Source organism: Aphis gossypii, chromosome 2 (assembly GCF_020184175.1).
Source record: "Aphis gossypii isolate Hap1 chromosome 2, ASM2018417v2, whole genome shotgun sequence".
NCBI classification, from domain to species: domain Eukaryota; kingdom Metazoa; phylum Arthropoda; class Insecta; order Hemiptera; family Aphididae; genus Aphis; species Aphis gossypii.
Genome location: NC_065531.1, coordinates 6839176 through 6867037, shown reverse-complemented (window position 1 = coordinate 6867037; position 27862 = coordinate 6839176). Strand labels below are relative to the sequence as shown.

The 27862-nt window shown below is 26.8% G+C and overlaps 1 protein-coding gene across 1 annotated transcript; it reads left to right on the top strand.

Annotated features, from left to right (window-relative positions):
* On the top strand, positions 1 to 26367 carry LOC114125792 (calpain-C). Its single transcript, XM_027989566.2, has 14 exons — positions 1 to 205; positions 4868 to 5016; positions 8896 to 8965; positions 13732 to 13990; positions 19939 to 20122; positions 23078 to 23155; positions 23238 to 23407; positions 23486 to 23658; positions 23743 to 23951; positions 24031 to 24149; positions 24229 to 24274; positions 24356 to 24482; positions 24558 to 24616; positions 25258 to 26367. The coding sequence occupies exons 2-14, from the start codon at positions 4876 to 4878 to the stop codon at positions 25606 to 25608; spliced, it is 1986 nt and encodes a 661-aa protein (XP_027845367.1). The 5' UTR covers positions 1 to 205; positions 4868 to 4875; the 3' UTR covers positions 25609 to 26367.
* Positions 26368 to 27862: the final 1495 nt, after the last annotated feature.

Sequence of the window (27862 nt, the reverse complement as noted above, 5' to 3'; positions counted from 1 at the left end):
TGTAGGCCGTAGAGTCAGACGAGTCAGTTAACAGGTGTTCGTCCTGCGTCGCGGTTGTGTGTCGGTTATCTGTTCTGGTCGTGTTTTTCTTTTAAGTTTAGTGTCAATTACTAATTATAAACTCGTGATAAGTATTATTTAAAGTTGGCGAATGTTATTCGAATTTAGTGTGGTGTATTGTATTACAGTTCTGGAAATTGACAACGTGAGTTTCCATACAAAATTTGATTTAATTGCATTATTATTAATCAATATGGATTGTACACAGTAGTTCAGTACTACAGGTCTACAGCTAGCATTTTGTACATTGATAATGTTAGGAGTTATTTAAAATAAAATACACGAACAAATATCATAGGGAAAATCTAAAATTCTAAACTGTAAGAAAGTTTACTCAAAATGTTTATGCTAATTGTTCATTTCATACTTACAACGAGATGTGAAACATGTTATTAAGTATTAATAATATAGAAATATGATGTAAAATACTTCGGAATGTTGTTCAGTGTTCACACATTTGGCTTGCATTTATAACTATGTGATATTGTAATATTTATTTGTAATTATATATGAGGCTCACAAAAATAAATAAGAAAATAGGCTAGACCAGATACATGGGACCAATAATTTGTGAATCTGAATGCCCGGGATGCAATATGCGATCCACTTAATAGTTTTCATCTGGATGAAAAACTAGGTACAGAATATCATCCATCCATACCGTATCGTTTACGTGTGTATTATCGTGGTTTCGTATGATTTCCCACATTTGTTATGAGTGATAGAATTATTATTTTGTTTAGTTTTTTTTTAATTTATTGTTTCTTCCGCTGACCTTATTTTTTATTTATAAAATAAAAGAAAAACGTATTCATTATTTCTGAAAATATAAACAATATACCTAATAATATAAAACAAATATACAAATAGACAAATAATATATACAATTATACAAATAATGTAAAATGTAATGTTTGTAATTATTTAGAAATACGTTTTAGGACTCAACCATCTCTAAATTAATTTTTACAAGCATAATATTTTGAAATAATTATCACCAAAAAATTGTTTATTTAGTACAAAAACCATTTAACCATTTGATATTCTTTTCAAATTAATATGATTCGATTAATAGATTAATAGTTTAAAGAAAAAAAAAACTGTTAATTATCAAATTCGTTTTCTTTTTTTTTTTTTTTTTAATAAAATATGTCTAAAAGTATGAAACTGCTTGTACGGTTTTAATAAATATTAGTTTTACATATAAAAATAACTACGCATTTTATACGTTTCAATTTAAATTACTATAGTAGTCTAGTTAGATACTTATATTTATAAGATAAGATTAATACTATATGCACATGCAACATGATTATAATAAACTACAGGAGTCACTGTAGATACAAATAGGATAGGACTTAACCTGGTTAAGTATCTCGAAACCTTATAGAATCTATATTCTATAATATAGATAGATACTAACTACTAAATATATTTGCATATGCTCATAGTAAGAACTATTATTATATTTACCTGTTGAATTATAATGTAATTGTATACTATATAAGATATAAATTTGCATCTTATCTCTTATTAAAATTAATATATATTATATAAAAATTATTTTAATACTAATTCTCTTTTTTAAATCTGTATTATAATTGCAAACCAACTCGGAAACACGTAATCATTCTAAGGATAATTTGTAATCATATTACTATAGTGTAATTTAAGAAAGGTAGTATTTTATATAGTTTTTTTCAAAAAGAGCTTGTTAAAGATTAAGGTCTATTTAAGACTGTGTCATTATTTTGTGAATTTTTTCATAATAAAAATTATAAGTTATACATTTATTAATAACTAACTTTAAAATGTACTATTTTGATTTTTGACTTAATCAGTGGTTACTTACAATAAATAAATTTCAATTGTCTTAATATGACAAGGTTAGGTTGATTACAAGAGTCTTTAAACTACATTATTCAAAATAATTGAAAGAAAATTGATGATATAAAAATATGAAAAAATACTAAGTATTCATAGTTTAGTATAATTTTATTATTTGCTAGTATTTTAATAATACCACACATTCTATTCCTATGTTAATACCTATTTGTATAATTACATTGCAATTCAACATAATATTATTATAATATAATAGTAAAGTCGTAATAATTATGACTGTCCAATTTATTGGTTAAAGCGTTTATAAATATTCATAATACCTAAGAACTTAACGAATTTTCAATCAAAACAAAAAATATTTATACTTATACTTTCAAAAGATAATTTTCCGAAAAATTATTTTATTGTTTTCGGTATTATTTAAGTATCCGCAAAATATATTTTAGATAATATAAATTAATCTGACTTTTAAGTTTAAATTTTTTAAGTTTTATACTTCATAATATTAATAATTTTATATTGAAATGAAAACATATTTCCACCCTAAAATATTATAAATGAGATAATTATTAGTGGTATTTTTATTATTTCATTGTTAAAAATTTAAATTTTTATCAATTTGGTGATTCATTGCAAGTTTTGAAAATTGGCAGTGTGAGCAATAAACGATTTAAATATTCAGTACCTACTGAATAGATTTTAAGCTTCATTATATCATTAACAAATACCTAATGCATTTATTGTATTTATGACCAAAATACCACATTTCAGCTTAAGAATTCCGACTATTGGTGTATTCCTCTCACGTATTTGGCCCCAACATTATTGTAGTGTAGGTACACATTATACGAGTATTCGCGGTGTTCCACGGACGCGCACAAACGTGAAATGACTGTTAACAGGTGACATCATGCTAACACCTATCCAAAATATAATGCTATGAGTATGGGACATTGAACCTTTGTATTTCTGGTATAGTTCGTATTATATTATTATTATCATTATTAACCGTGAAATTCTTTATAAACTCACATGCAGCGTACCTATATGTTTTATACGATAATATAGTGTGAGATTGTGAAGTTACCTTTTTTTTACAGTTATATTTATATATATAACAATCATTGTAAAAATATTAAAAATGTACTAGCGTATAATGTGTTAGTGATACGCCTAAATAAATGCCTTGCTGTTCGTTAATAAAAAAATAGAAAATTAAACATTCATACATATTAAAATAAATTACAAAAATAAAAACGTCATGGGTTGTACCTACATAAAATATCTATAAAATCTCTTTTAAAACAACAAATAACAAATGTAAGTATGTAAAATATTTATCAGATTTATAAAGACACGATTTACAAGATGAATATATTTAATATCATCTGCTCTAAATTCACACGAAATTATTTATTTGCAATGTTACAATTACATGAGTAGGTACATGACATTCATCTAAACTATATCATTTATATACATTTTGTATTCTTTATTTAACTTACATAAGTGCATTTGAACTTGTTTTTAGTACATCGTAATACCTGTCGGAAAAATATTTTCATATTTGATTAAAAATAAAATATTTTATATTTTAATGATTTTTAATTCAAAATAATAAAATGACTGCTATGGTCATTGACGTAAAATACATGTAAAATATAATATATTATATAATATATTACCCATATAGATCACAATTAGAGTTTTATATTTTCCAATATTGTCTTTTTATTATATAAATTTATTCATAAAGATCTAATATTTAAGCGAAGGCTATGAAAATTTGGTTCGGATACTTTACTACAATAAATTCATCAGCCACTTCCTAGTTTTATACTCTCAGTACTTACATAACCTACATATTTTAAAACATATAACGTTTGAATTAAAAAATTAAATTCGATATCAATACTTTTAATATTAGAATATACTTATTATAATTTTATATTTGGTGCCAAATGATTGTTTGCAGAAAAAAATAATCTAATATCAGAGAGGAAAATAATTAGGTACCTACTATAAATGATGACCATGTTTATAGTCGTTCGGGTCGTGGGAGGAGGACGATACGTTGACCTTAAACTCCGGTCGATGATGTCAAGCTATAGAACAACGTGCTGGTTGCACATGAAACCGAAATAAAAAAAATGACAGACCATATTATATGCGTTATTATATAGCAGTCAGCGGAGAAAAATGAAGCCGATCAATTAACTACTTTCCCTGCAAAAATTGACTTTTACTTAAGATGCCTTCCGGGGGCTGGCTGGGGATCAAATAGGTATATTGAGACAGTCCAATGAACCGCATTCCTAAAACTCACCTGAATATAATATGTTATGGGCCTTGAATCCGGAAATCCTGCCTGTAACCTAATTTTATATGCTAAATAAAAATACATTGATCAACATAGACGTTAGAGGGTTTGACCCTCTAGTTCATTAAATTAATTTTAATTATATTTGTGTACAAAATAGTATAAAACGATGTTTTACCTATTTAATTATTTATGATAAACAATTATTGTAAGTTCATTTCTATGATAATATCAAAATTAATTTGTTTACAGTAGAATTTTACGTTGAAATAAAATTATATAGTACAATTAATTCTGTTGTATTCAGTGAACGGTAAACTATGTCTTATTATATTATTATTTTTAAATGTTCGGGGTTTTATTAAATTATATTAGCTAATATGTTTTTTCCAACTTTAATTTTTCTCTCATGAATTAATAATATTATTTAGTGTTTAGAAATTTGATACTAGTTAATTTGTATAGTTTAGTTTTAGAATACTTTAATAATAAATAAGATGTCTAGACTGTGGCAGTGGACACATGTATGCATTGTGCATGTATAATATATATAGACTGATAAAGACTAACTTTGATATATTTTTAACCTCATACCTAAATATTATTATGATAATCATATAAAATAATGTTTTTGTTTTACAGAACTTTTCATGATGGGCGATTACGACAGGATCCACAGAATGTGTCAAAAACGTGGGGAATTATGGGAGGATCCAGATTTCCCGGCCACCCAGTCGTCAGTGTTTTACCACCAAAAGCCTCCATTCCAATTCGTGTGGAAAAGACCGAAGGTCAGTAACAAGTTAATAATAATATTTCGAAGCTGCGCTATAAGAGAAGTTTTTAACTAAGCCATATTAATCGATAAGGTAGACATATGATGGTGGGCGATTATATAAGTATAATTAATATAACTAGTAGGATGATTGAGCACCCACACAGTGCTGTAAAGTTGTAGGTACAAGTCAACGATACAACGACCTTTAAAAAATTTAATTACGTAAAATCGGATAAATAAGGTATTATAATGAACGCCTGTGTTATTTAACAGATTATAACAGTGTATAAAGACACGTGAATGACGTGATTCTGTATTTTGTGTAGGTAGTTATACAACTTACAGCATGCGACGTTTATCTATAAATACTATATATTGTGTATAATATATACATTAAAAAGTAAATCTAGTGTTTTAATGGATACTCTGGAAAATGTTGAAAATGTATTGAAAATATTAAAATATTTACTTAGAAAATACAAGTGTTATTTTGACTAGATGATTAGATATTTTAAATTATGCTAAAACTAATTTTAAACATGAAAATAGTATTTCTATTGTAATTTATTTTGTATAACATAGTATTATTGTACATAATATGTTTTATTTTTTTTTTTGCGATTTTTTAAAATAGTCAACTATATGGACATTATTATTTTTAAATTTAACTGATAGAATATATTCTAGTAAGGATCTGTTGAATGCAAATGGCGTTTGTCATTTATTTTATTTCTATAATTATTATCACGTTTACTGTATCGACCACGTGCAATCGTGTTCTTATAGTCAGGTAATCATTGTTATATGAGACCGGTTTGCCCAAAAATCGTTTTCGACTTTACGTGAATGGGATGACTTGAGAATTTGCAATTTTAACGTAGCAAGTGATGCGTCAGCTGGTTCGTAAAATGAATATTATGAAGAGGATAGGATGTGAATTTATTTCACATATTAACTTAATTATATGTAATGTATTATGTAACGTATATACTGTTATATATATAATATAATAACATGCTCTACGCATCTCATGTCGAATATGTCAACAGCTGGGTCCGGTTTGTATATTGGACTTGTCGATAAGGCCACTCCTAAAGTTCGCACCCAACAAGTCGCGAACATTATTATCTCTCTCAGCGAGAGGTGTTCAATACACTCATCGTGACTACATGTAACCATTGTTCGCCGCAAGAATTGAAAATCGTATTTATTGTTTTACTATCGGACTTGTATTCAATGTTAATTACTATTACTTGGTTACCTATAATACATGTTGGCGTCATTATAATACGGTGCACATCGATGCACAGCGGCACATGCTCAATAAAATAGCTTGGTAACTGTGTACAAGCATCGAAGTATACGTATGCAAGTTGCGCCGCCGCATTCTCAAATGTATGACTAATATATTTTCATATACTCCACTGTATGAAAAATATTCCCGTCCGTTTACAATGCGACTAATAACCTCTCCTAAACCGTTTACAATAAATTAACCAAACTAAATATGTTCCGACTAGTTAAATACTGTTGTGACTTATTGTAATTAATCATATATTAATCGAACTACATACACACACACACACACACACACACACACATATATATATATATATATACATACATCGGTTTGACAGTTTAATGATGGTCATGTTCGAGATTTAAACTACTATGTATAAAAAACTTAAAATGTGTATGTTCTTCGCATATTGGATTCAATAACATTTTTTTTTTCATTTAGGCATTAAAAATCAATAATAATAACAACCACATTGCGTTGTAATTGAAATGGTTTATTATTAATCTATAATTGTTTGTAAAAAGTGAACCAACTGTACTGGGCAAATTTATTTGACATATGGTTCATAATACTGTGTAGTATATGTTATTTTTCACTCGAATAATTCAACTAAAAATCTCATTTAAATGTTATGGTTTTTATAATAATAAAAAAATACTGTTAAATAAAACGAATTCATTTTAACTACAGTAAAATTGTATGACTCAAATAAAAAAAAAAAATAACTATGATCACTGTTTAATCCAGTGATAAATTACCAATATTTAATGATGTTTTTAAATCGCACTAATATTTAACTCCCACGCGTATAGGCAGACAAATTATTTTTGCATTAATGTTTCGTCATGTTCCGGCTCCTTAATTATGCGCTGTCGCATTGTTAAAAAATGTCACTGAAACAAATAAATACGAATGGCCAATTACCATTTATTTTTCTTCTAAGTACTATAATACATCGTATGTACGTGTATTATATCATAGAGCGTAATTATTTTTTAGTTTCGGACAGTCGAGTCTGTAAGAACGATATCTCTGCAGTGTTCGTTTTCAGCACACAATAACTACTAAAACGTCCACCTAGTAGGACACATTTTCTAACGCACCACGATGTCTATCGTCTGAATGCCTAATTTTATTCATTTTGCTCGTCATTGGTCATTGATAATCAATGAACGTTTATAAATTGAAAAATAAAAATAAATTACAACGATTCATTAGAATGAAAATTTAATAATTATTATGATAATATGTACGTGTACGATGTAAGTGAATATAAATACGTGTTTCTTTTGCTTTTTATACGCGTATGATGAAGAACCACTGACCATTGTAAGTAGGTTATGTGCGCGCGTGTGTGTGTAAGTTGCGCCCAGTGAAACTGACTGGCTGTGAATAATATTATGAACAGGAGATAATATCCCTCGGCCGAAAACGTCTATTGAACGATGTAGCATACATATTTTTTTATGTTATTATTTTATTTCTTACTGTTTTCCAAATTCCATTCATGTAGGTACTATATTCATAGTACATTTACAATTTATACCTACTTGATACACTTGTATTATATATATATTATATTATATACATACATACATTTATATACCGTTATAAATGAGGATCAAATAATATGAAACTGCATCTGAATCGCTACGATTGTCCATTTTGAATTATTAGAAACGATTTTAATGAAAAGTCAGATATTTTACAGGAATATTGGAATGTTAAATCGGAAAACAAGTACAATATTATAATGTAAATTAAAAAATATTATTAAAATATGTTAATATAAAAAATAAAAATAACTAACCATTAAAAATATAATATAAGAATTCAACATATCTTCAAATTAAAAAGCATACAAGTAAATCTGTTTTATTGTTATGGCTAATACATAATATAACTATTAAAATAAGGTTGTACAATTTATACGTAAGATAAACCCACATATTATTTTTTTAAATATATTTAAATGAATAGAAACAAATACACTATTTTTTATAGATTTTTAAGTATAAAAATATAAACTCGTTATTCGTCTACAGTTTTTTGTTGTGTTTTATATTGTAAATCAAACCTATTGATTTTATTATCTTATTAGACAACATTATTTTTTTAATTTTACTTTCCGCGATTTCGTGGTCAATAAAAATTAAAAACGTTAATAATTGTAGAATAGCTTTTGTGTTTTGGTTTATTTACTTAATGCTTTAAATAGTGTAATAAATAATAAGCGACGAAGTTATTTTTCAATACATGAAACCTATAATTTATACGAAATGTTTTGTTTATATTTTGATTGGAACACAGTTTTGTTTTAGTTATTTAATTAATTTGTGTACAAAAAAAATCATACAATATATTTACTTCACATTTAAATTCTAAGTATGTAGATAAAATATTTTTTCATATTTTTTATTTATTAATATATAAAAAAAAAAAATCATTTATAGCTTATACTTGGATTAGGTTATTATAATAACATTAAATTTAATAAATATTTCTAAATAAATGTTGCATTAACAGTATTGACTTTAAATTAATTAGAACTATACAATAAATAAATTATGATATTAAACTTTTTTGTTTTAGGAGATCTGTAATAGACCGGTTTTTGTCAGTGATTCTACGTCTCAATTTGATATCAGTCCAGGAAAAATGGGTAAGTGTTATTTTTCAATAGATGATTTGTAGTTAAATATCTTTATTTTTCATTTCGTATTAATTGGTTAAAATTAAATTGAAAAATAAAGTGTTTATTCGTTCTAATTACTATTATTTTTCGTTTAAATTCTCTATTTTTGCGCAGTTCTATATAGCTACTATATATTTTGAAAACTCATGCTTTTTGACTTTCACTTCTATGATTTTTACCTGTGTCTGTAATAGAAGGGCAAAATAAATCAGAGAGAGTGCCCATGCCTAATTTCTGATACTTATAGTGTGCGAGAAAATTGTCGATATAGGTAGGTACATTTATTTTTTTCCAATTTATATATTATTCTATTAAACGCTTTTATTTACCTATTTTAAATAACATCATTAATCCGTTCATCATTATCATTTATACTCGTAGAAAACGTTACTATTGAAGAATTTTCAATTGTCATTGCGAATGACAATTTTGTTAGCCTTAATTTTAATTATTTTTGCAAGTACGTAAAGTATGTCAATTTCGCACTACAAATTAAACCATTTCAATTACATTACATCGGTTTATAGGTAACAAACAAAAATTAAAATCATGTCTTTACGATTTATTTTTTCTTCTGATATTTAATGGTTCACTAAACTTGACATAATTACAGTGATTTTTAAAACAGTTTTATTTTTTACTATAGGTACAAAAAAAATATACATATTATTTAGGTATATTAGAAAAATGTATTTTATTTCGAAAATCGTGAATAGTTTAATGATTGATAGGCAATAAAATGCTTTTTAAAGATGTTATTTTATAATTATTTACATACATATCAATTATTATTATATAAAGTTAGATATTTTTAAATGCATGATTACATAACTCAAAATATATTATATTTTTATGGTAAAATAAATTAGTTACCTAGGTATATTATAATTTACAATATTTTAATGAAACGGCTGACTTGTTATAGAAAAATATATACTGAATAATTTATGCTCTAGTTGCTTTAAAACTATATGAAATAATAATAAAATTACAGCTCTTTTGAATACTGAATAAAATTAAAATTAATTATAAATATATTTTTTTATGAACTTATTTAATATTTTGGGAATCTGAAAAATTAGTTAAATTTCTAGCTTAATAAAAGTTTGTTACCTAATGTAAGACCTTATAAAATTAAAATGGTTGATTTCTTTTTTATTCGAATTATTACACAATAATAAATTAATACGTTCTAAACTAAATTATTAAATTTCTTTTAATAATATCAATGAATGATTAGTGTATGATATGATAAATGAAAATATCGAAAACTTCACTTCTATATTTTAAATTTGTACTGTACTTTGATTTGTTCATCAGTATTATATTATTATATACATGTATAAATGTCACTATAGTTTTGTGACACATTAAATAGCATTGATGAAACTTATTAATTGAGATTACCTTTACCGGCTTTACCAAACTGCAGTATAACTATTGATTGGGGAATAATTAATATTATGATGTTAACCTGTTAACCTATGTAGGCATTTATTGGTCATTTATACATATTCAGAGTAAATCATTTTTTAGTTTTGTTTTTAATCCAACCAAACCTTTACCATGTACGGACTGGTTTTATCAATTTTCTATAAAACATACCAATAGATCACTAAAAATGTATAGGCTTTAAAGTACGAGCGTCGTGACGGTCACAGCCTTGTATGGGTAGTAGTTGTCAATAACTGTTTTATTATAATGTTTACAAAAAGAAAGGCAAAAATATGCTACTTATAGTGTGATCTTACTGAATATATAAAAATATTTAAAAAAAAAAAATTAAACTAAAATTTGGATTTTAATAATCATGGTCTAAATAGTTAAATTGTCAAAATGTCATAAAAATATATAAACAATTTGTATAATTTTCAAGGTTATTAATTATTTTGGTTTATAATACTAAGTTTGGTGTTAAACGTAATAGCAGTAGTTTTCAAGATTAATAACAAACAAGGTACTGAATCAGCGATGGAGTCACTATTCATTTTTATTTATAAACCTTGACAATGATTTTATATATTGTATATTATAGTATGTACATATGCAATAGAAATTCGAATACAAAATGCTTATAAGATATTTTATTTAAATAATATTTCATATTTTAAATGTTTGAATTCTTATACTTAAAGTATAACTTTACACCAATAAAAAGTGTAACTTAATTTACTTTAATATGACTGTTTTATTAATAAACTTTCGGTTTTAAACGTGTATAGACGGTACAATTACATAAAAGACATATTATGAAGAAACTGATTACAAAATATATAATAATTATTAAGAAGGTTATAATATACTAGGTATAAACTATAAAGTATACCAGTATGATATTAAATGACCTACCCAGTACCCACTAGATGTGTTATTTTAGATCTAATACTAAGAAAATATTTAATGATTTGCGTTTTTACATAATATTCAGTATTCACTACTAGATTTAATATACATTTAAATCAGCATTGACTGCATTACTTTATTCTAAGATAATTACATCTAAACATGTCGATTATTTATACTTTGAATAATTATTATTTCATCATGAATAACTGTTATATTATTTTTAACCATGGTTAAATAGTTTAAATTGATTGTGTTATTTTGAAATTTCTGGTTGGAAAACTATAATTCCATAATTTATCATTTAATTAGAATAGATCGCTATTATACGGAACAATGTCCTAACCAAATGGTTAGTATAATAGCCCGTTCCTCGTTTCCCACCGACCAGTGTGCCGATCCTCTGACATATCAAATTATCTATAGCTGATGAGTATTTCAACACAACGGAACTGAATAAAATTATATTAACGTACACGTGTATATCGATCAAGCGTATCTGCATTTGGCGGGAACAATATATTTTCATGCGCTTGTAAAACATAAAATAAATATAATATGTATACGATTGTGACCACGAAATAATGTTACACGGGATGAAGATCCGTGTACACGACCTTGTGGGAGGAAAAAAGTAAACAATACTTGGTTTTCGTGATTATAATAATTCAACATGGTTGGACGGATTTTGTACAGTTCTATTATGTGTGGTTTAGTCGGTTCCTATTGACAGTATCACAAAAAAAACCTAAACGAGTTCATTTGTATAGAATTTATCAGTAAAAAGTAGGTATTCAACAATATTTTCCATAATTTGTTGACGATATTGAATATTTGATTCACATTATATGTTTTCAATAGCTCGAGGCGATCATCGAAATTGATGATTATAAAGGACTGAAAGATAGGTACCTACTCGTGTAGTTTATTTGTTTAGACCTACAATATATTTTTTTAAAAACAATGAAATATAAATGTGATAATTTAAACGTCAGTTAAAAAAAGATGTCAAGTGTATCACGGTGTGTCTCCAGAGTTATACGCTTATGTGTTCATGAGTTTATGAGACTGGAACTAATTAGCCAGATTATTATATTAAAGTGATATTCTCGGATTGATGAAAGATTTATCAACAGATTTTTCCATGTGTGCATGTCTATATATATTTTTAGCTGGTTAACCAACCCCGTTACAGTGGGTTGGTACTTGGTATATACTATATACCCATCTACAGTTACTTACTCGGTTACAGATTGCGCATTATTTTCGCTACACAGTCTTTTGGATCCGTTCAACGCAATTACCATACGTTATTATAAGTACGCTGTTATTCTAAAGTACCTACTAACGTATATATTTTTAGATTTAGAATTGGCAAAATTTCATAACCAACAAATCTTAGTATATATATAAACAACGAGAACAATTACATATTATCCAAGAGCGTTCATTTTTGAAAATTTAGGGGGGACATGGTATTTTTTACTACCATTTGTTAACAGGTTTGATATATTTTATTATTTAGATTTTTATTTTATTCATACAAACGTAAATAACTAGACCAATTTATAATATTATATAATGCAATATATGTGTATTTAATAAAAATTATAATATTTTATGTATAATAATCATGAAAAAGCCAGAGGGGACATGTCCCCTCTTACTTCCCTTAAGGATGCCCTTATCTGATGTAATATTTTAATTTTCTTATGTTATTTACACAATACAAAACTATTCAGGTATATCTATGGAACATTTGGATTTCAATGGTGTTTGACTAAACATAAAACAAAAATAAGAGTAATACTATGGTTAACCTATATCAATATAATTGTATAAAGCAACGGCGTAAAATAAAAACCTTGTTCTTTATATTTGAAAAAGAACACCGTTTAAATTGGATTATTTTTACAAACAATAAATTATCTTGCCTGGATAATACTTGAATACAGTGGATACACTTTAAAATATAGGTGCCCAGTACAAACACTTGTCTGTTTCGAATCGTTTGAAAAAAATGTATCAATAATAAAATATAGGTATGTAATATACTATGTACGTAATAGGTGTATTGTATTTTTTGTTAAATCTTGTGGAACGGTTCCCGTAATATTATATATATAACAATTCACAGGAGATTAAAAAATATATATCATATAATGTTTTATCAATTCAGTAATAAGTAATAATATTCATTACATTCCATACAATTAAATTCATAGTGTGTGTAAATAGTTTAATATGATTTTTTTACAAATAAAAAACATACATACTATATTATTTCGTAATACTGTATCGAAAATTTTAATGTGATGATTATTTTATAATAACTTATTTAAAATTATATAGTCAATCAATAATAGGACATTTTATTATGTTTGTTGCAGGTGATAAATGGCTTGTATCTTGTCTGGGCGTGTTGTACCTTTGTAAAGGTTTGTTTTATCGCGTAGTACCGGCCGACCAGTCGCTCTCCAGTGAAAAAGAGTATAGCGGCGTTTTCCGGTTTCGTTTGTGGTGGTGTGGTGAGTGGATGGAAGTATTGGTCGACGACAGACTTCCAACTGTTAACAACCGGCTGGCGTTTTTGCAATCTACGCATACCGATCAGTTTTGGCCGGGATTGTTGGAAAAAGCATACGCCAAGTAAGCACGAGCAATTAAAATAATTGCTTATAAAATAAATGTATACGTAGTGTTTCTAATCAATGATCTTATCAAATTATTCTGATAGTCTTTATTTCTTTTAATTTATAATTTATTTATTTAATATATACCCAGTTAATGTTTTGATACCTAGTCAAGTAAAACATAATTGAACTATAACAACAATTATATTAAATTAAATATTAATTATTATAATATAATATCAATAAAATAATAATTAATAATAGTGGATTAGAGAACAAAAATCCATAATGTAATAAAATTAAAACTATATTATTAGAAATAAGTAAACATCTAAGGGAGGGTAGATTATGTAAATAATAATAAAATCATATTCAATTTGTTTACTTTACTTATAATCTAAATTCTAAATAATACGCCATACCCACCAAAACCTTCAAAATATTAATAAGTAAAAATAGGTTTTATGTAGCTATCAAAATCTATCGTAAATAGTGGTTGTTAACAAATAAATTTCGATTTAAAAATTAAAATTATAATTTATATGTTTCGCTGATTGCGTATTTAATACCATTGTATAAAGATTTCATACACAATATTATGTGACCTCGAAAAATTGTAAGTGTACAATAAGTATATTACAATATTAATAACTAATAAAAGTAGTAGATAAATAGTTTGCAATTTATATAGGTAACATCTAAATAAATAAAACATTTTAAAAGTATCTATTATTATAGACATTTAAAATATATGTCTGATTTATTTAAAAAAACAAAGTAACAAGTAGGAAGTCAAGTACTTATTCTTAGAACTTTTTCATTTGGTTATCATTGTTATAAATACCTAAAATGGTGTTGAAAACTATTATAGATCTATAATAATGTAGTAGGTACTTAAATAATAAATATTCACATTTTTATAACAAACGTAAGAATTATCAATCAGTGTTTTATTATATTTTATGGAGTTAAGAAAAATTTATTAAAATGTACCAATGTAATTTGAGTATAAATAGATTATGCAAAGAATTATGTGAAAATGGCAAAACAAATAATTAAACATGACGTATGTACATAAATTGAATAATAAAACGTATAATTATTGATTAATTTCATTCGTTTCACAATTGATTTCTTTTCGATTACTATAAATTTATTTAATTTTAAACTTCTTAATTACAATAATTTGTAGATAAGTGTGTCTGCCAAAGAAATTAATTTAGCAATTTGTATTTTTACTAATGGAAATAGTTTAATAGTAGGTAATTGAAAACTGGAAATTATTTGTTCATAATATAATTTGTCATCTTACTAACAATACATAATATTATTTGCAACATACACACATGCGTGTCCAATAGTTTTTTTTCAGCCTCGTTGAACTTCCTACGCCTCAGATAGTTTATCATTTACCTACCTAGTACCTATCTATACAGGAGCGTTTGTAATAAAGGCAACATGCAAACAATTTAACACATTATTTCTGATGGCTGAATCGTAGGTACCTATTATAAATTTTATAATGAGACTCAAGATTTAGAATAATAATATTGATTTACACTACCTACACGAAGATATCAATAAAAAATAATGACTGCTTATTTTCTTAGGTTTTTTTTGTTATTGAATAATTACATTTATTTAAAAATAGAATGATAATAAAAATATGAAATACGACTTTTGTAAAATGTACACACAGCCCGACCAGACGAAAATGCTTATAGCTTATAAGTTATAATAGTTATCACTTATCCATATCAAAATAATTGTACGAAATACTTTGCATTATAATAGTTTTTGTTAGCTTTTTAAACTCTATTATGAATATTAAATTGTGAATAATACGTGTCTTGTTAAGCACCTAAAAGGATTAAACATTTAAATCATGTATGGTGGTTGGTGTAGATTTAAATATAATTTCGGAAAGATACATACCTACATTATAATATTTTTATCCATCTATACAAAACTATACGCATACATTTTTCTTTCTCAGTACAGAGATCGGTGTCTGAAACTCAAGCATCAAACTTGTCTACTCGAGTTATTTAAATTCCAACCAGATACCTTCCCTCTCATACCCTCACACTCTATAAAATTATTCCCAGACTATACATTGCATTATGATTGATACCAGTTCATACACAATTTTATCACCTGCGGTCATTTTAGAAACCTGTCAGTTGCTTGATATGCGGTCCCAGTGCAACGCACAATGTGATCGCTTACTGAGAAATTGATGAAAACTATTGCAGTTGGGTGTCGTTGATCATAATCAAAGTTTCACAAAAGCTGAGAAAATAATTAATGTTGGTATCGTAATAATATATTATTATAACAAAATATCGGTATCCGTCACCGGCTCGTCGCTAGTCTTTTATTGAATCACTAATTAATTATCACGGCAGTTCCATATTATAGTAATATAATCTAAAATGAATAATGAACAGCGTGGTCACTGGACTTAGACCGTTGACCTTGGTTGTTTCCTTTCGGCCCACGCCGTCAATACTTGCCGAAAATGAACTCGATATGAATAAAAATCTAGTGTCCGCATGGAAACGTTTTTACTTATTACTGTAAATATTGCAATGATGTTAATAGACTGTGGGAGGTGTGCTATTCACCGTTAAACGTTGGTAATGGGTTAATCGAATACAATAATTTTTGCGTTATTTTGGACATTGGACATCGTCCAGTCAACCGGAGAAAAAAATATAAATATGTACCTATTATTAGTCAAAACACCGGAGTACCGAACAATGAATACTCTCGCAGAAGTGATAAAATACAAAAACGATTATTAGACTATTTATTTATTTTACACTTTTTAAGTCAGTAAAATTTATAAATAGGTATACTTTCCCGCACGAGGAAAAACTAAACTAATGAATAGATTACGATGTACCAACGGTTATATAATTTATAAATGAGTATACGACACAGAACAATAAACGACATTGAAAGTGATTAAAAATATTTATTCATATCTAATTTTTTGAACTCTCTTAATTAAACTTTTAGAAAGAAAGTAGTAGGTCTGTTGATTATAAAATTTCAAGTGGTAAAAAAGGTTGGGAACCATTGATAAATACTATAGGCGTATATGACATATAATATATTGTAATGTACGATGCGTAAAAAATCATCGATTACTGCAATAAAACAACCACTGACAGTTGAACACAATACCTATTTGAAAGTGACAGGTAGTGAGATGTTCACTGGTAATATCGTTTTTTTCTTATTTTACCTTGATCAACTTAGGGCGCCGAAATCAAAACGTATTGCAATGCGTCATCGTAAAAGAACGAGGTCTTGTATGATCCTAAACAATCTGATAAATAACGAATAAAGATTACCGATCGCATAAATCGAGCCCAAAGACATGTGATGATTCTAGACGGGGTCGTTGTACCCAAAAGATTTGTTTGTATCCAATTTAGTTATCTCGTAAGACTTCTTGTATGATGCAGATTAAGCTTCGTCGATGCTATCGTATCGTATAATATCGTGATCGCAGCAACGGCCAAGTTATTCGTCCAACACAATATTATTATAACGTTTTCGTAAATATAAATTAAATAATAATAACGAGCCCGAGGCATGTCTATACAGACTATACACGGTCATTGATACGATATATATGAACAATTAACAGTACCTACATACATAATATGTAACCCAGTACCTATAATTCTGTGGAGATTGCTATGAATTAAAACCTACGGAAATTGAGCGAATAACTAAGCAAATTATTCGTGAAAACGGAAAAGTTGATTTCGCACAGAAATGCTTACATCTAACATAATATTAATATTATTATAACGTGTATACACTGTATGTAGGTTGTACCAACATGATCCGTTAACGGTATAACGAATTATTTAGCCTTATAGATCTATCTGCATAATAATAAATTAATAATACATCGATGATCTACGATTTTGATATTTATTTAATTTCAAACATGATCTTATATAGTTTTGTGATTGAATAATAATAATTTATTGTAGTCAATATTTAATAATGAAATATTTCGAACAGCAAGTAATTGGACGAAGTATAGATTGTTGTTTGAACAAATTGACCGTGTTATAATATAATACTGAAAATAGGTACTTGAGTAAATAAATTATTTACAAATTTACTTATGTAGTATAGTCAAAATAATTATAATGAATTTAAATTGTATTGTTGAAATGATATTTATAAGTAAAGGTTTGTAAAAAATGTAGATAAAAATTAAATTAAATCTAATGTAGATATTAATAAGAGTATAAGACAAGTATTAATACTAATATTAACGTCATATCTAATATTAATTCATTTTTTTACTATTTTTGGGGGGTTGCATTATCATTTCTTGTACCAATTTAAAATATAGATCAATACATAATGACATACTGTTGAATAGCTTGTTTAAAATCAATTCATTTTTATTTTCGTAAACAGTGAAATAAAAATACATTATTTGTCATTTTACATAGTGGAATAATTTATATTCTATTTGTAATAATATTATGATTTTATGAGCTTCTATGTAATCAATTTATAACTTAACGAAAACAGTATTGTTTGAATTAATTTTTGACCATTGTAAGGGAATTTTTTATCATCCAACTACAGTAATTGCACTATCGTGCAATTTTAATAATAATAATACAATTATACCGATTATTTTCATTTCGTTTAAATTGAAAAGTAATTTTACTTATTGCATAATATTTTTTCATGGCTGTAAATAGTAAATATAATATCTTAACCATATAAAATCTATTGCATACCGATCGAGACTGGAAAGTAATACAAACATTTACTTACAAAGCCCACAATGCGCGTACGGTGTATGTAGTGCGTTAAACGAATACGCATTTTAAACTATCTTGTCCTGTGTACCTATCGTTAATCGATCACTTTCGAATCGTATTCAAAATGGAAAACGAACGACAACAAAACGCGTTTTGCCAATGAACTTGAATCCTTCTCCGTTGACCATCAATAAAATTATACAGCGCTAGTGTATTATATCGTCCTATTATTTTAGTAACCCGACGACTGCTTTCGGCGCTATTTGATATTGACCCGTTTGAGATATTAATGTGAAAGTATTCAAACCACAGTGGTTTAGGATAAAATTAAAAGTATATTTTAAATCTAATCGTCGTGGTTTACGATATACTTACCTATATTTTTACTTTTGATTTAGTAAAAGTGTATTTTAAAATACGACACATTAATATTATTATACATAATACTTTATATTTTACATTTTGTAGTTTTATTTTTCGTTTATGTATACTATTATAATACAAAAAGTAGACATATTTTACAAGAATATTATCAATATTATCATAGTTTCAATTCTTAGTTTTAAAAGTAGGTAATCATTTTTATATTTTACATTACATATAATAACTGAATTAGTTAAATCTACAAAAAGTCATAAATATTTTATTGCTGTCAAGTGATAAAATAAATTACATCAGTACATTCTTTAATCCATTAAATCCCTTTAATAAAACTTTTCATTATATTCTAATATTATATTAATTCTTTATTTTAAGAGTGTGTATTTTTCGATTATGAGTGGTGTGACGAAGGAGTGTTTGGTATTTTAATGTAGTATTTTTGTTTACATGGTTTTGATATTAGAAAACAATTTTCAGGCACGATAAAAGTAGTATAAACAATATAATAACATTCTTCAATCAACAATTTCAATCTATTAGTGTACTATTCTTATTTTCATCACTTTTTTTTTTCAGTTAGAACCGACGACCGGGAGGGGACTGCTTTCGCATTACTTCCTCCCGGAAAGGTTAGGTTATTTTCATCACTGTATTACTAAAATATAAACGTCCGTTAAAAAAAAATTATATTTATGTTGTGCACAAAAATATGAACAATTATATATTATATAATAAATTAGATATCTCAAAACATATTGAATTTTTCACTCAGATTACACGGTTCGTACGAAGCTCTCAAGTATGGTACTCTTTTGGACGGACTTGCTGATCTGACTGGTGGAATTACAGAAAGCATTAATATCCGACAAGACCAAGCCACTTGCGGTAGAATGATTGGGAAAATGTTGGACATGACTTCTATCGTCACATGCACCGTACAACCAGTTTCACCTCAGGTATTTATTGAATCGTTTAAAAAATAAACAAAATAAAAGTTTCCGAAAAATAAATTTATACTTACAATAACAAAATAATATGTTTATAATGTGATTCACCATGCCTGCTCACCCCCATCCCCATCTTTCTTATAATAATGAATTTATTAAAATTGTTATTTATAGAATTTATGAAATATTACTATGAAAGAAACAGGTAGTGAGTATGATTGTGAATCACCTTGTATTAAACTTATACAGCTATTACCTATCTATATATAATATAGATCACATTATCTTATCATACCTCTATATAGTGGTATAATATATAATTACATCTAGTAGACGAAAAAATAAAAAGCTGGACGTATTTTAAATGATAACAGCGTATGCATTATGTATCATGTTATAAATCATTTTTATGTCAAGGTCTTTCAGAACAATATTCTTTTATATAAATACACATTGGCTTGTAAGTATATTATAAAATATAGAGTAAACGCTTTCAGATAGAAGATATTCGTGTCCTATCGTGTGATGCATGTCTTCTGTAGTGTATAGCAACCAAGTTTGAAATGTTTTATTTTCCTCTTATTAATTTTATAATTTCATTAAAATAAAATAAAAACAATAGTAATTATAAAACATGGAAAAAGCTAATTTATTTGCGAGTGAAAGCCTTTCGAAATTTTCAAATCGTATATGAGATACTTTTTATAAATGGCAACAAATATAATTTAATAAACGAGTGTGTATAATAGACAATTACTTAAGCTCTAAGAAAACATTTTTAAGCAAATTAGTAACCAAATAATATTAATATATTATGTATTTAATAAAAGAAAGAGCAACAGCATGCTACTTATAAGTGTATTATTTATATTTTTACAAAACTGAAAATTACGCTACACATCACTTTGATTTGAACGATACTTACGAAATGATAGTTCTGAATTCTAACACACACAACATATTAACATTGTTTTAATTTTTGTCTCACAAATTACAGTAATATTAAAATATTATACTATTAGTTTCCCAAACTGCACCAATTTAAAACAATATTATGTTGATTCTCACTGAAGCCTGAGCACGTGTGATTCACTGCGATGCGGCAGTATTCCTTCGCGATAATAATCTTCTTAGTCGAATTAACATTTAGTATCATAGATTCTAGGAGTTTCTCTTTCCGACCCGTGTTCATTTAATTACCACTAAGCTAGTTTCGTTTGTTTAATTACACGTTTCTTAGGATGTTATGATTGTTATTACCACTATTATTATTATATATTTTTACTCGTGAAACCCATGAACAACAACTCAAATTTCACTTTAAAATGAAATCAAACGCCAATTCCAACCATTTATGTTAATAAAAAAATATAATTATAAATTTGATAACAATTGTTAAAAATAAAAAGTAAATTAACATTACCATAATAGTGAATACCTAATGTTTAGAAACAATTTTAAAAACTTAGCAAGTATTTAAATCATTTTAAATAAATAACAATTTATCACAGTGTACCTATATCACTAAATCATTTTTAATTGCAAAATAATTTGAAAAATAAAATAAAATATAGTATAATAAAATAATGTAATTATAAATAAATACATTTTCTTTGTACCAATTATATCTATGTGCTATGTAGTTTAGAATTATAACTACACACTGTACAAGTAAAATGTGCAGTAATTTACATTTGAAAATGCAAAATGAACAAAAATGTTGAACACATACTTTATATATTTTTACAATAAATACATTATTATAGTTTTCAGATAGGTAATTCACAATTATACAATACTAATTGCCAAATACCAATATTATAGACATCTATTTTATTCATAGCACGTCAATACGTCATGTTTCCATAATTCCATATAGTCATGTACTATTTGTAATTAGTATTTCACAGACTTACATTATAGCTGGTTGTATTTGGATAACAAGATATACTCCCTGAAGTTGGTGAACTTCTTTAGCGAGTTCAAAGCCTCTTTATACTGTGGTCATGTTATTCAATATTATGACCTTCGAACATTTCCTTAAAAGGAATCTAGTATATCGATTTTCAGGATATCTTAGTTCCAATCACGTCCAAGACAATAAAAGAAAACGTGTCAACAAATCACTTTTTATAAGAAGGTTGTTGAAAATTTATCGCTAGAAGATTTTTTTTTTTTATTTATATAGGTATAAAATAAGTAAACATAATATTTTTGATTCTTTTTTTCGCAGTATTTTTCTACAACGGTATTATATTGTTGGTTTGTTATGAAAAATATTACATTATTATAATTTCACGTTTAAGGTTTATTTTGTTGGATAAATCTTACTACTCAAACGGACTTTTAAAATATTTTATATACTATAGTCTACAGTATTTGTAATATTATACGTCAATGTTATGGCGATAACACTTAGAGGCATTACATTATTATTATTTATAAAGCCAGTTTTGCTATTGAGTTCGCATCACGAACTTGAATCGATAGCATAACGAATTATGTTCACCCAGATCAATGAGGTATTCAAAGCTATATATAAATAAATAAGTATATTGAATACAACAACCTACATCGAAATATTTAGCGCAAACTCGAATGATATTTACTTTTTTATTTCTAAATATTTGCACTGTTAAATTTGTTTAAGTTACTTATATAAATCTTTTATATTTACTTTTCATTATCATTATATACTATTGAAATTATACAAATGTACTTGAAAATTTAAATTTTCAAAGTCAACAATTATGGTTATCTTTATGATTTTATTTTATAGTAGTTAGGTAAGACTTCTAGTACTTTATGTCTCTATTAGTTTATGATGTAATTATACAAACATATTTGACCCCAATTTCGTATACTTATAGCTGGTTTTATAACTTTGTACATTATTATACTGAATTAATTCATTTACTTATGTGTATAATATAATAATGTAATATAGTAAAATATATTTTGCAGGCTAATAAAAGCATACCAGAAAAACTAACAAATGGTATTCAGATCGGAATGAATTACAGACTGTGCACCGTGGAAAGGGTATGTCGATTGATGTACCTACCTATTCATTTTTACCGGAAATATTGTTATTTTTATTGTTCCTTTTGTGATTAACCGGTAGTTGGAAACGTACAAAAACGAGCCAATACAATTATTCAAATTGCGACAGCCTGGCGGTACTGGCTCCGAATATAACGGTCCGTGGTCTAGGGATTCCGACGATTGGGACAATGTTCCGCACAAAGAAAAAGAACGCATAAATGCCATTCATTTAATGGAAGGAGAATTTTGGTAGTATATATTATTAAATATATTATGATTCAACTTTAAAATTTGCCGTTCATTAATTTTGATTTTTATGTATTTCAGGATGAATTATAACGAATTCGTAAAGACATTTACGCACGTTGAAATGGTACATTTGGACAGTGATACTAGTCGAGACGAGCCGTCTTTGCATCACAAGAGAACATGGCAAATGCGCCTTCATCAGGGGACTTGGCAAAGAGGTGTGACGGCTGGGGGATGTCGAAATAACCCAGGTAATGACGTCACGTGTTAACTCATTTTAGTCGCGTCTTATTTTTGCAGGAGTAAGGATCTAATTAATTTTTTTTTGTTTTTAGAAACTTTTCACATTAATCCGCAACTCCATTTAATTTTGAGCGAAATGGAAGAAGTCGTAATTTCATTGAACCAACACAGTATTATGGAACCTAAAGTGATCGGTTTCACTTCGTACTCATTACCAAAAGCGTGTATGGACTCGACGGGCAAAGATTTCTTTAAAAAAAATAAATCGCTAGTTAACTCACAGTACACGAACAGCAGACAAGTATGATAATAAAATAATATTAATCTATTTGCGAGTGGTTGAGTTGTAATCATATTTTTATATATTTTTTTTTTTTTAGGTAAGTCATCGATGTTTTTTGGATCAAGGTGGATATTTGATAATTCCTACCACTTTTGAACCTGGTCAAGAATCAGGGTTTACGTTGAGAGTGTATTCTAGCAAACCATTAAAACTCAAGTAAGCCTTTTGAAACTACTGCAAATATTTTAATATTATATCATTAATAATATAATATTATCGGGTTTTATTTTATTAGGTTACTTGACACGGTTCCTTCACTATTGAAATCAGCAATAATGAAGGTAAATACATTGCATTATTCATATCTTTTTTAAAATCAGTACATATATGCGAAATAAAACCATTTTAATTAAATTATTTAGGCACCAGTGAATCTGGATGGTAAGACATTTGTCCAATACGAATCAGTGTTCCTACAATTAGCCGACGAGCACAGGACAGTGAATGCGTTTGAACTCCAAGAGCTCCTAGACGCTTGTTTGCCAAATGGTAAATTATAATTGCTCTTGTTTATTATCTATGATTGATAACGATATTAAATATTTGTGATATACATTATTACAGATTATATAAAGAGTTGTGCTAGCATGGAAGTCTGTCGGCAAGTAGTCATCACCTTAGATGTAAGTTTTCACTTTTAATTAATATTATTTCGTGTTCATGCAATGTTTGTTAACCTAACCTACGTTATTAATTCGCTTAAATAAATATTTAACTTTACAACCTGTACCTAGAATATATGTATACAGAGTTTTGACGTAATGTTTACAAGGAATAAAAATAGTGAAATGTACGTAATAACGTAGGAAAATTTAATTTGAAAACTGATAAAGTGTTCTCATATAATTAAAACAAATATGTTTTCTCCACAGTTGATGTTTTGATGAATAATTAGTATTTAGTACACATAATAGTTATAATAATTATTTGTTTACTGTTAATATGTCGATACTCGTCTTATGCATTTTATTATGTATTTATCACATCGTAAAATAATTTTAAAATATTACAGAGACATAATGATTATAAATTTTATATTTATAAATCATTATATAATATACAGTTGAAGGACATAGAAAAAAAAATTATAACTAAATTGGTGTTGCAGTTTTTATTTAAATATTTTTCAATACGATATGAAAAGATAGTGAATATAATTGTTTAGTATTATTAAAAAGGATCATATTATTAGGTCAACAAAATATAAAGTGATTTTTTTTTACAAAAAAATCGGTTATGAATAATGTACCTTATTTTTTTACAGAGCACAGGCAGCGGTCGACTAAAGTTCAATGATTTTAAGGACCTGATGTGCAGTCTCAAGTATTGGCAGACAGTGTTCAAGAATCATTCAAAAGACAAGACTGGCATTCTGAAAGCTGAACGTTTAAAGGACGCGCTACTGGAAGTAGGTTTCCAGGTGAATACCGAAGTGTTATCAATCCTCATATTGAGATACATGCGAAAGGACGGCACGTTAAGGTTTGGCGATTTCGTTTCTGCTATACTACACCTGAGCATCGCATTCAATTTGTTCGAGTCGAAAGATCCACTTCTCAATGGTAATATCAAGCTAAATCTTGCCGAATGGCTCAAATCCGCGTTCGTGTGTTGACGAGCCCCAGCGGTCATTTGCTCAATTCATTTTTGTTTAACAAAAGCCTAATTGTGATTATATAATTTTGTACCTTCCTCGACTGTAAACTTTAGTTATTTCGCTACAAATATTATTATAATCACTTTATCATTTCTATACTATCTTCGAAGTTATACCGAGCAATTATTCTAGTTTAATAGGTATTATTTAGTATAAATTAAATTGCGATTATCATGTGAACTTTTACTTTTGTTATGAGTCAAATAACTAATCTATAATACTATAATAACGTTTTACTTCTATCTTGACGTTACTATACCTATTTTAAAAATAGTTCATAATTATTATTGTTTTTTTTTTAAATTATTATTATTATTATTATTATTATTTAACTATTTAACTAAATTGTTGTTAATGTACATTGTTAAGTATTATTTAGACCACTATTTTGAAAAAAAATCTCATACTTTACACATATGATTTATTATTATTTAATTTAATCCTATACATTTTAAGTAAATCAACCTAATCAATTAGAAAATTGTTAAGTTTTTAGATGATTTATTAAAATGAATGTGAACGAGTATTTTGTTTTGCTGTCGCTATTGTAACAAAATATGAAAAATATTTTATGAAGTTGTTAAATATAATATGTAGAATACCGTTTTAAAATTATATTTTGACTGCCTTGTGTGAGTATATATATATAAAAAAAAATAGTTTTAAAGATTGTAATATATTAAATTAAGTATAATCTTATTCTATAAAATATATAAATTGTATTATTTCGAATTATTTTTCCCATTCTAACCTATAAAGTAGTCGGTAGTCTCAAGAAAAATGAAATCTCTTATAGTAAACAGTCTAAACCGTATCGGTTGGTTCAAAATGGTGAATTAATTAAATAATTGAAAAAAATCGTAATGGTGACGAAAACTAGTCCGAGCACTATTCTTCACTCGTTGAAAAATCAAAAACTATGACAAGACAGTAGATAGCGCTATCGTTATCGTCTTGACTTTTTGATGGGATTCAAGTACTTGAAAATAATAAATTGTATGCTTATAAAATAATTTATATATAATTTACGATTATAATGAGTATACCTACGAATAATATGTTCCATATTGCGATTTATCGTTCGTATTATAATTTTATTATATTGATACTATGATTTACCTTACGAGTTAGTTGTATACTGTATAGGCAACTTATTTAACACGTTCAATGTCAACATCGGATATTCAAATATTCTCTGATAGTGGATTTAAACGCTGAAACGCAAGATATCAAAGGGTGTTCGACGAACGTTCGAATCATATTATGGAATTGGCATTCTAAATGGACAATAAAGTGCACGGGGTCAAATAGTATCATATAATCGTTTATAAATCTTTCTCCATTTCGTGTATTGTACTCAAGTTCAGAAGTTAAATAATTTTACTATTTATTCAAATCATTTAATATGAAAAACGTTACACTTTCAACGTTTTCAAATTCAAAAAGCCCAAGTTCCTTCTGCCAAATATGTTTGAAAAAGAACAAAATAATATTGATGATACTATACGGCTACATCATTAAATGTTCTTGGTGACAATGTTTTAATTTCGATTACTGCGGGTAATTAAAATGCTGTAAATGTAAATGTCACTGATGTACAATAAATGATGATCTAGGTGATTTAGTAACTAAATTTTGAACTGAACCTATCTATTTAAGTGAGTTAGTTTAGAATTAAATTTTGTCTGCATATAAATGAGTAGATTATGGTGTGGAGGGCGCAGCACATTGCGAGTCTATATTGTCTTGGTATTTTAAGGCCCCCCCCCCTAAAAAATATGTAAGCTTCAGTCGCGCCTAACTATGTTCTTGATCTAGTTTATATTCTGTCATTAATTTTTATACTTTGACGAACTAGAATTCTGTTCATACAATTTACTGAAAGATTTATATTTTCGTCATAGTTATTTCGTAGGTATTTTAGTATTCATGTCAACTATTTTGTATTCTGTTGAGTTAATTCGCTAATGACTTATAATAATAGATAATATAAAATAGATGTTGAATTAAAAATATAAATTAAATAATAATTTGTAGGTATTTGTCGATAATTGCATTCAATTTTGAGGAGTGTGATTAATATGAGCTACATCATCACTTACACCTGAAATCGTAATTTATTGTATTTGCGTGTTGCGTCTACATAAAGACATTTTATTATTTCCAAAAATAAATTATACAAATTTATATACCCTTTATTATCAATATTTTC

Excerpts from the sequence above, each read along its gene's own strand:
- LOC114125792 (XM_027989566.2), top strand. The coding sequence starts at position 4,876 with ATGATGGGCGATTACGACAGGATCCACAGAATGTGTCAAAAACGTGGG. Across the intron at positions 20,123-23,077 it reads TACAACCAGTTTCACCTCAG|GCTAATAAAAGCATACCAGA; the intron begins GTATTTATTGAA and ends TATATTTTGCAG. Across the intron at positions 23,659-23,742 it reads GGGATGTCGAAATAACCCAG|AAACTTTTCACATTAATCCG; the intron begins GTAATGACGTCA and ends TTTTGTTTTTAG.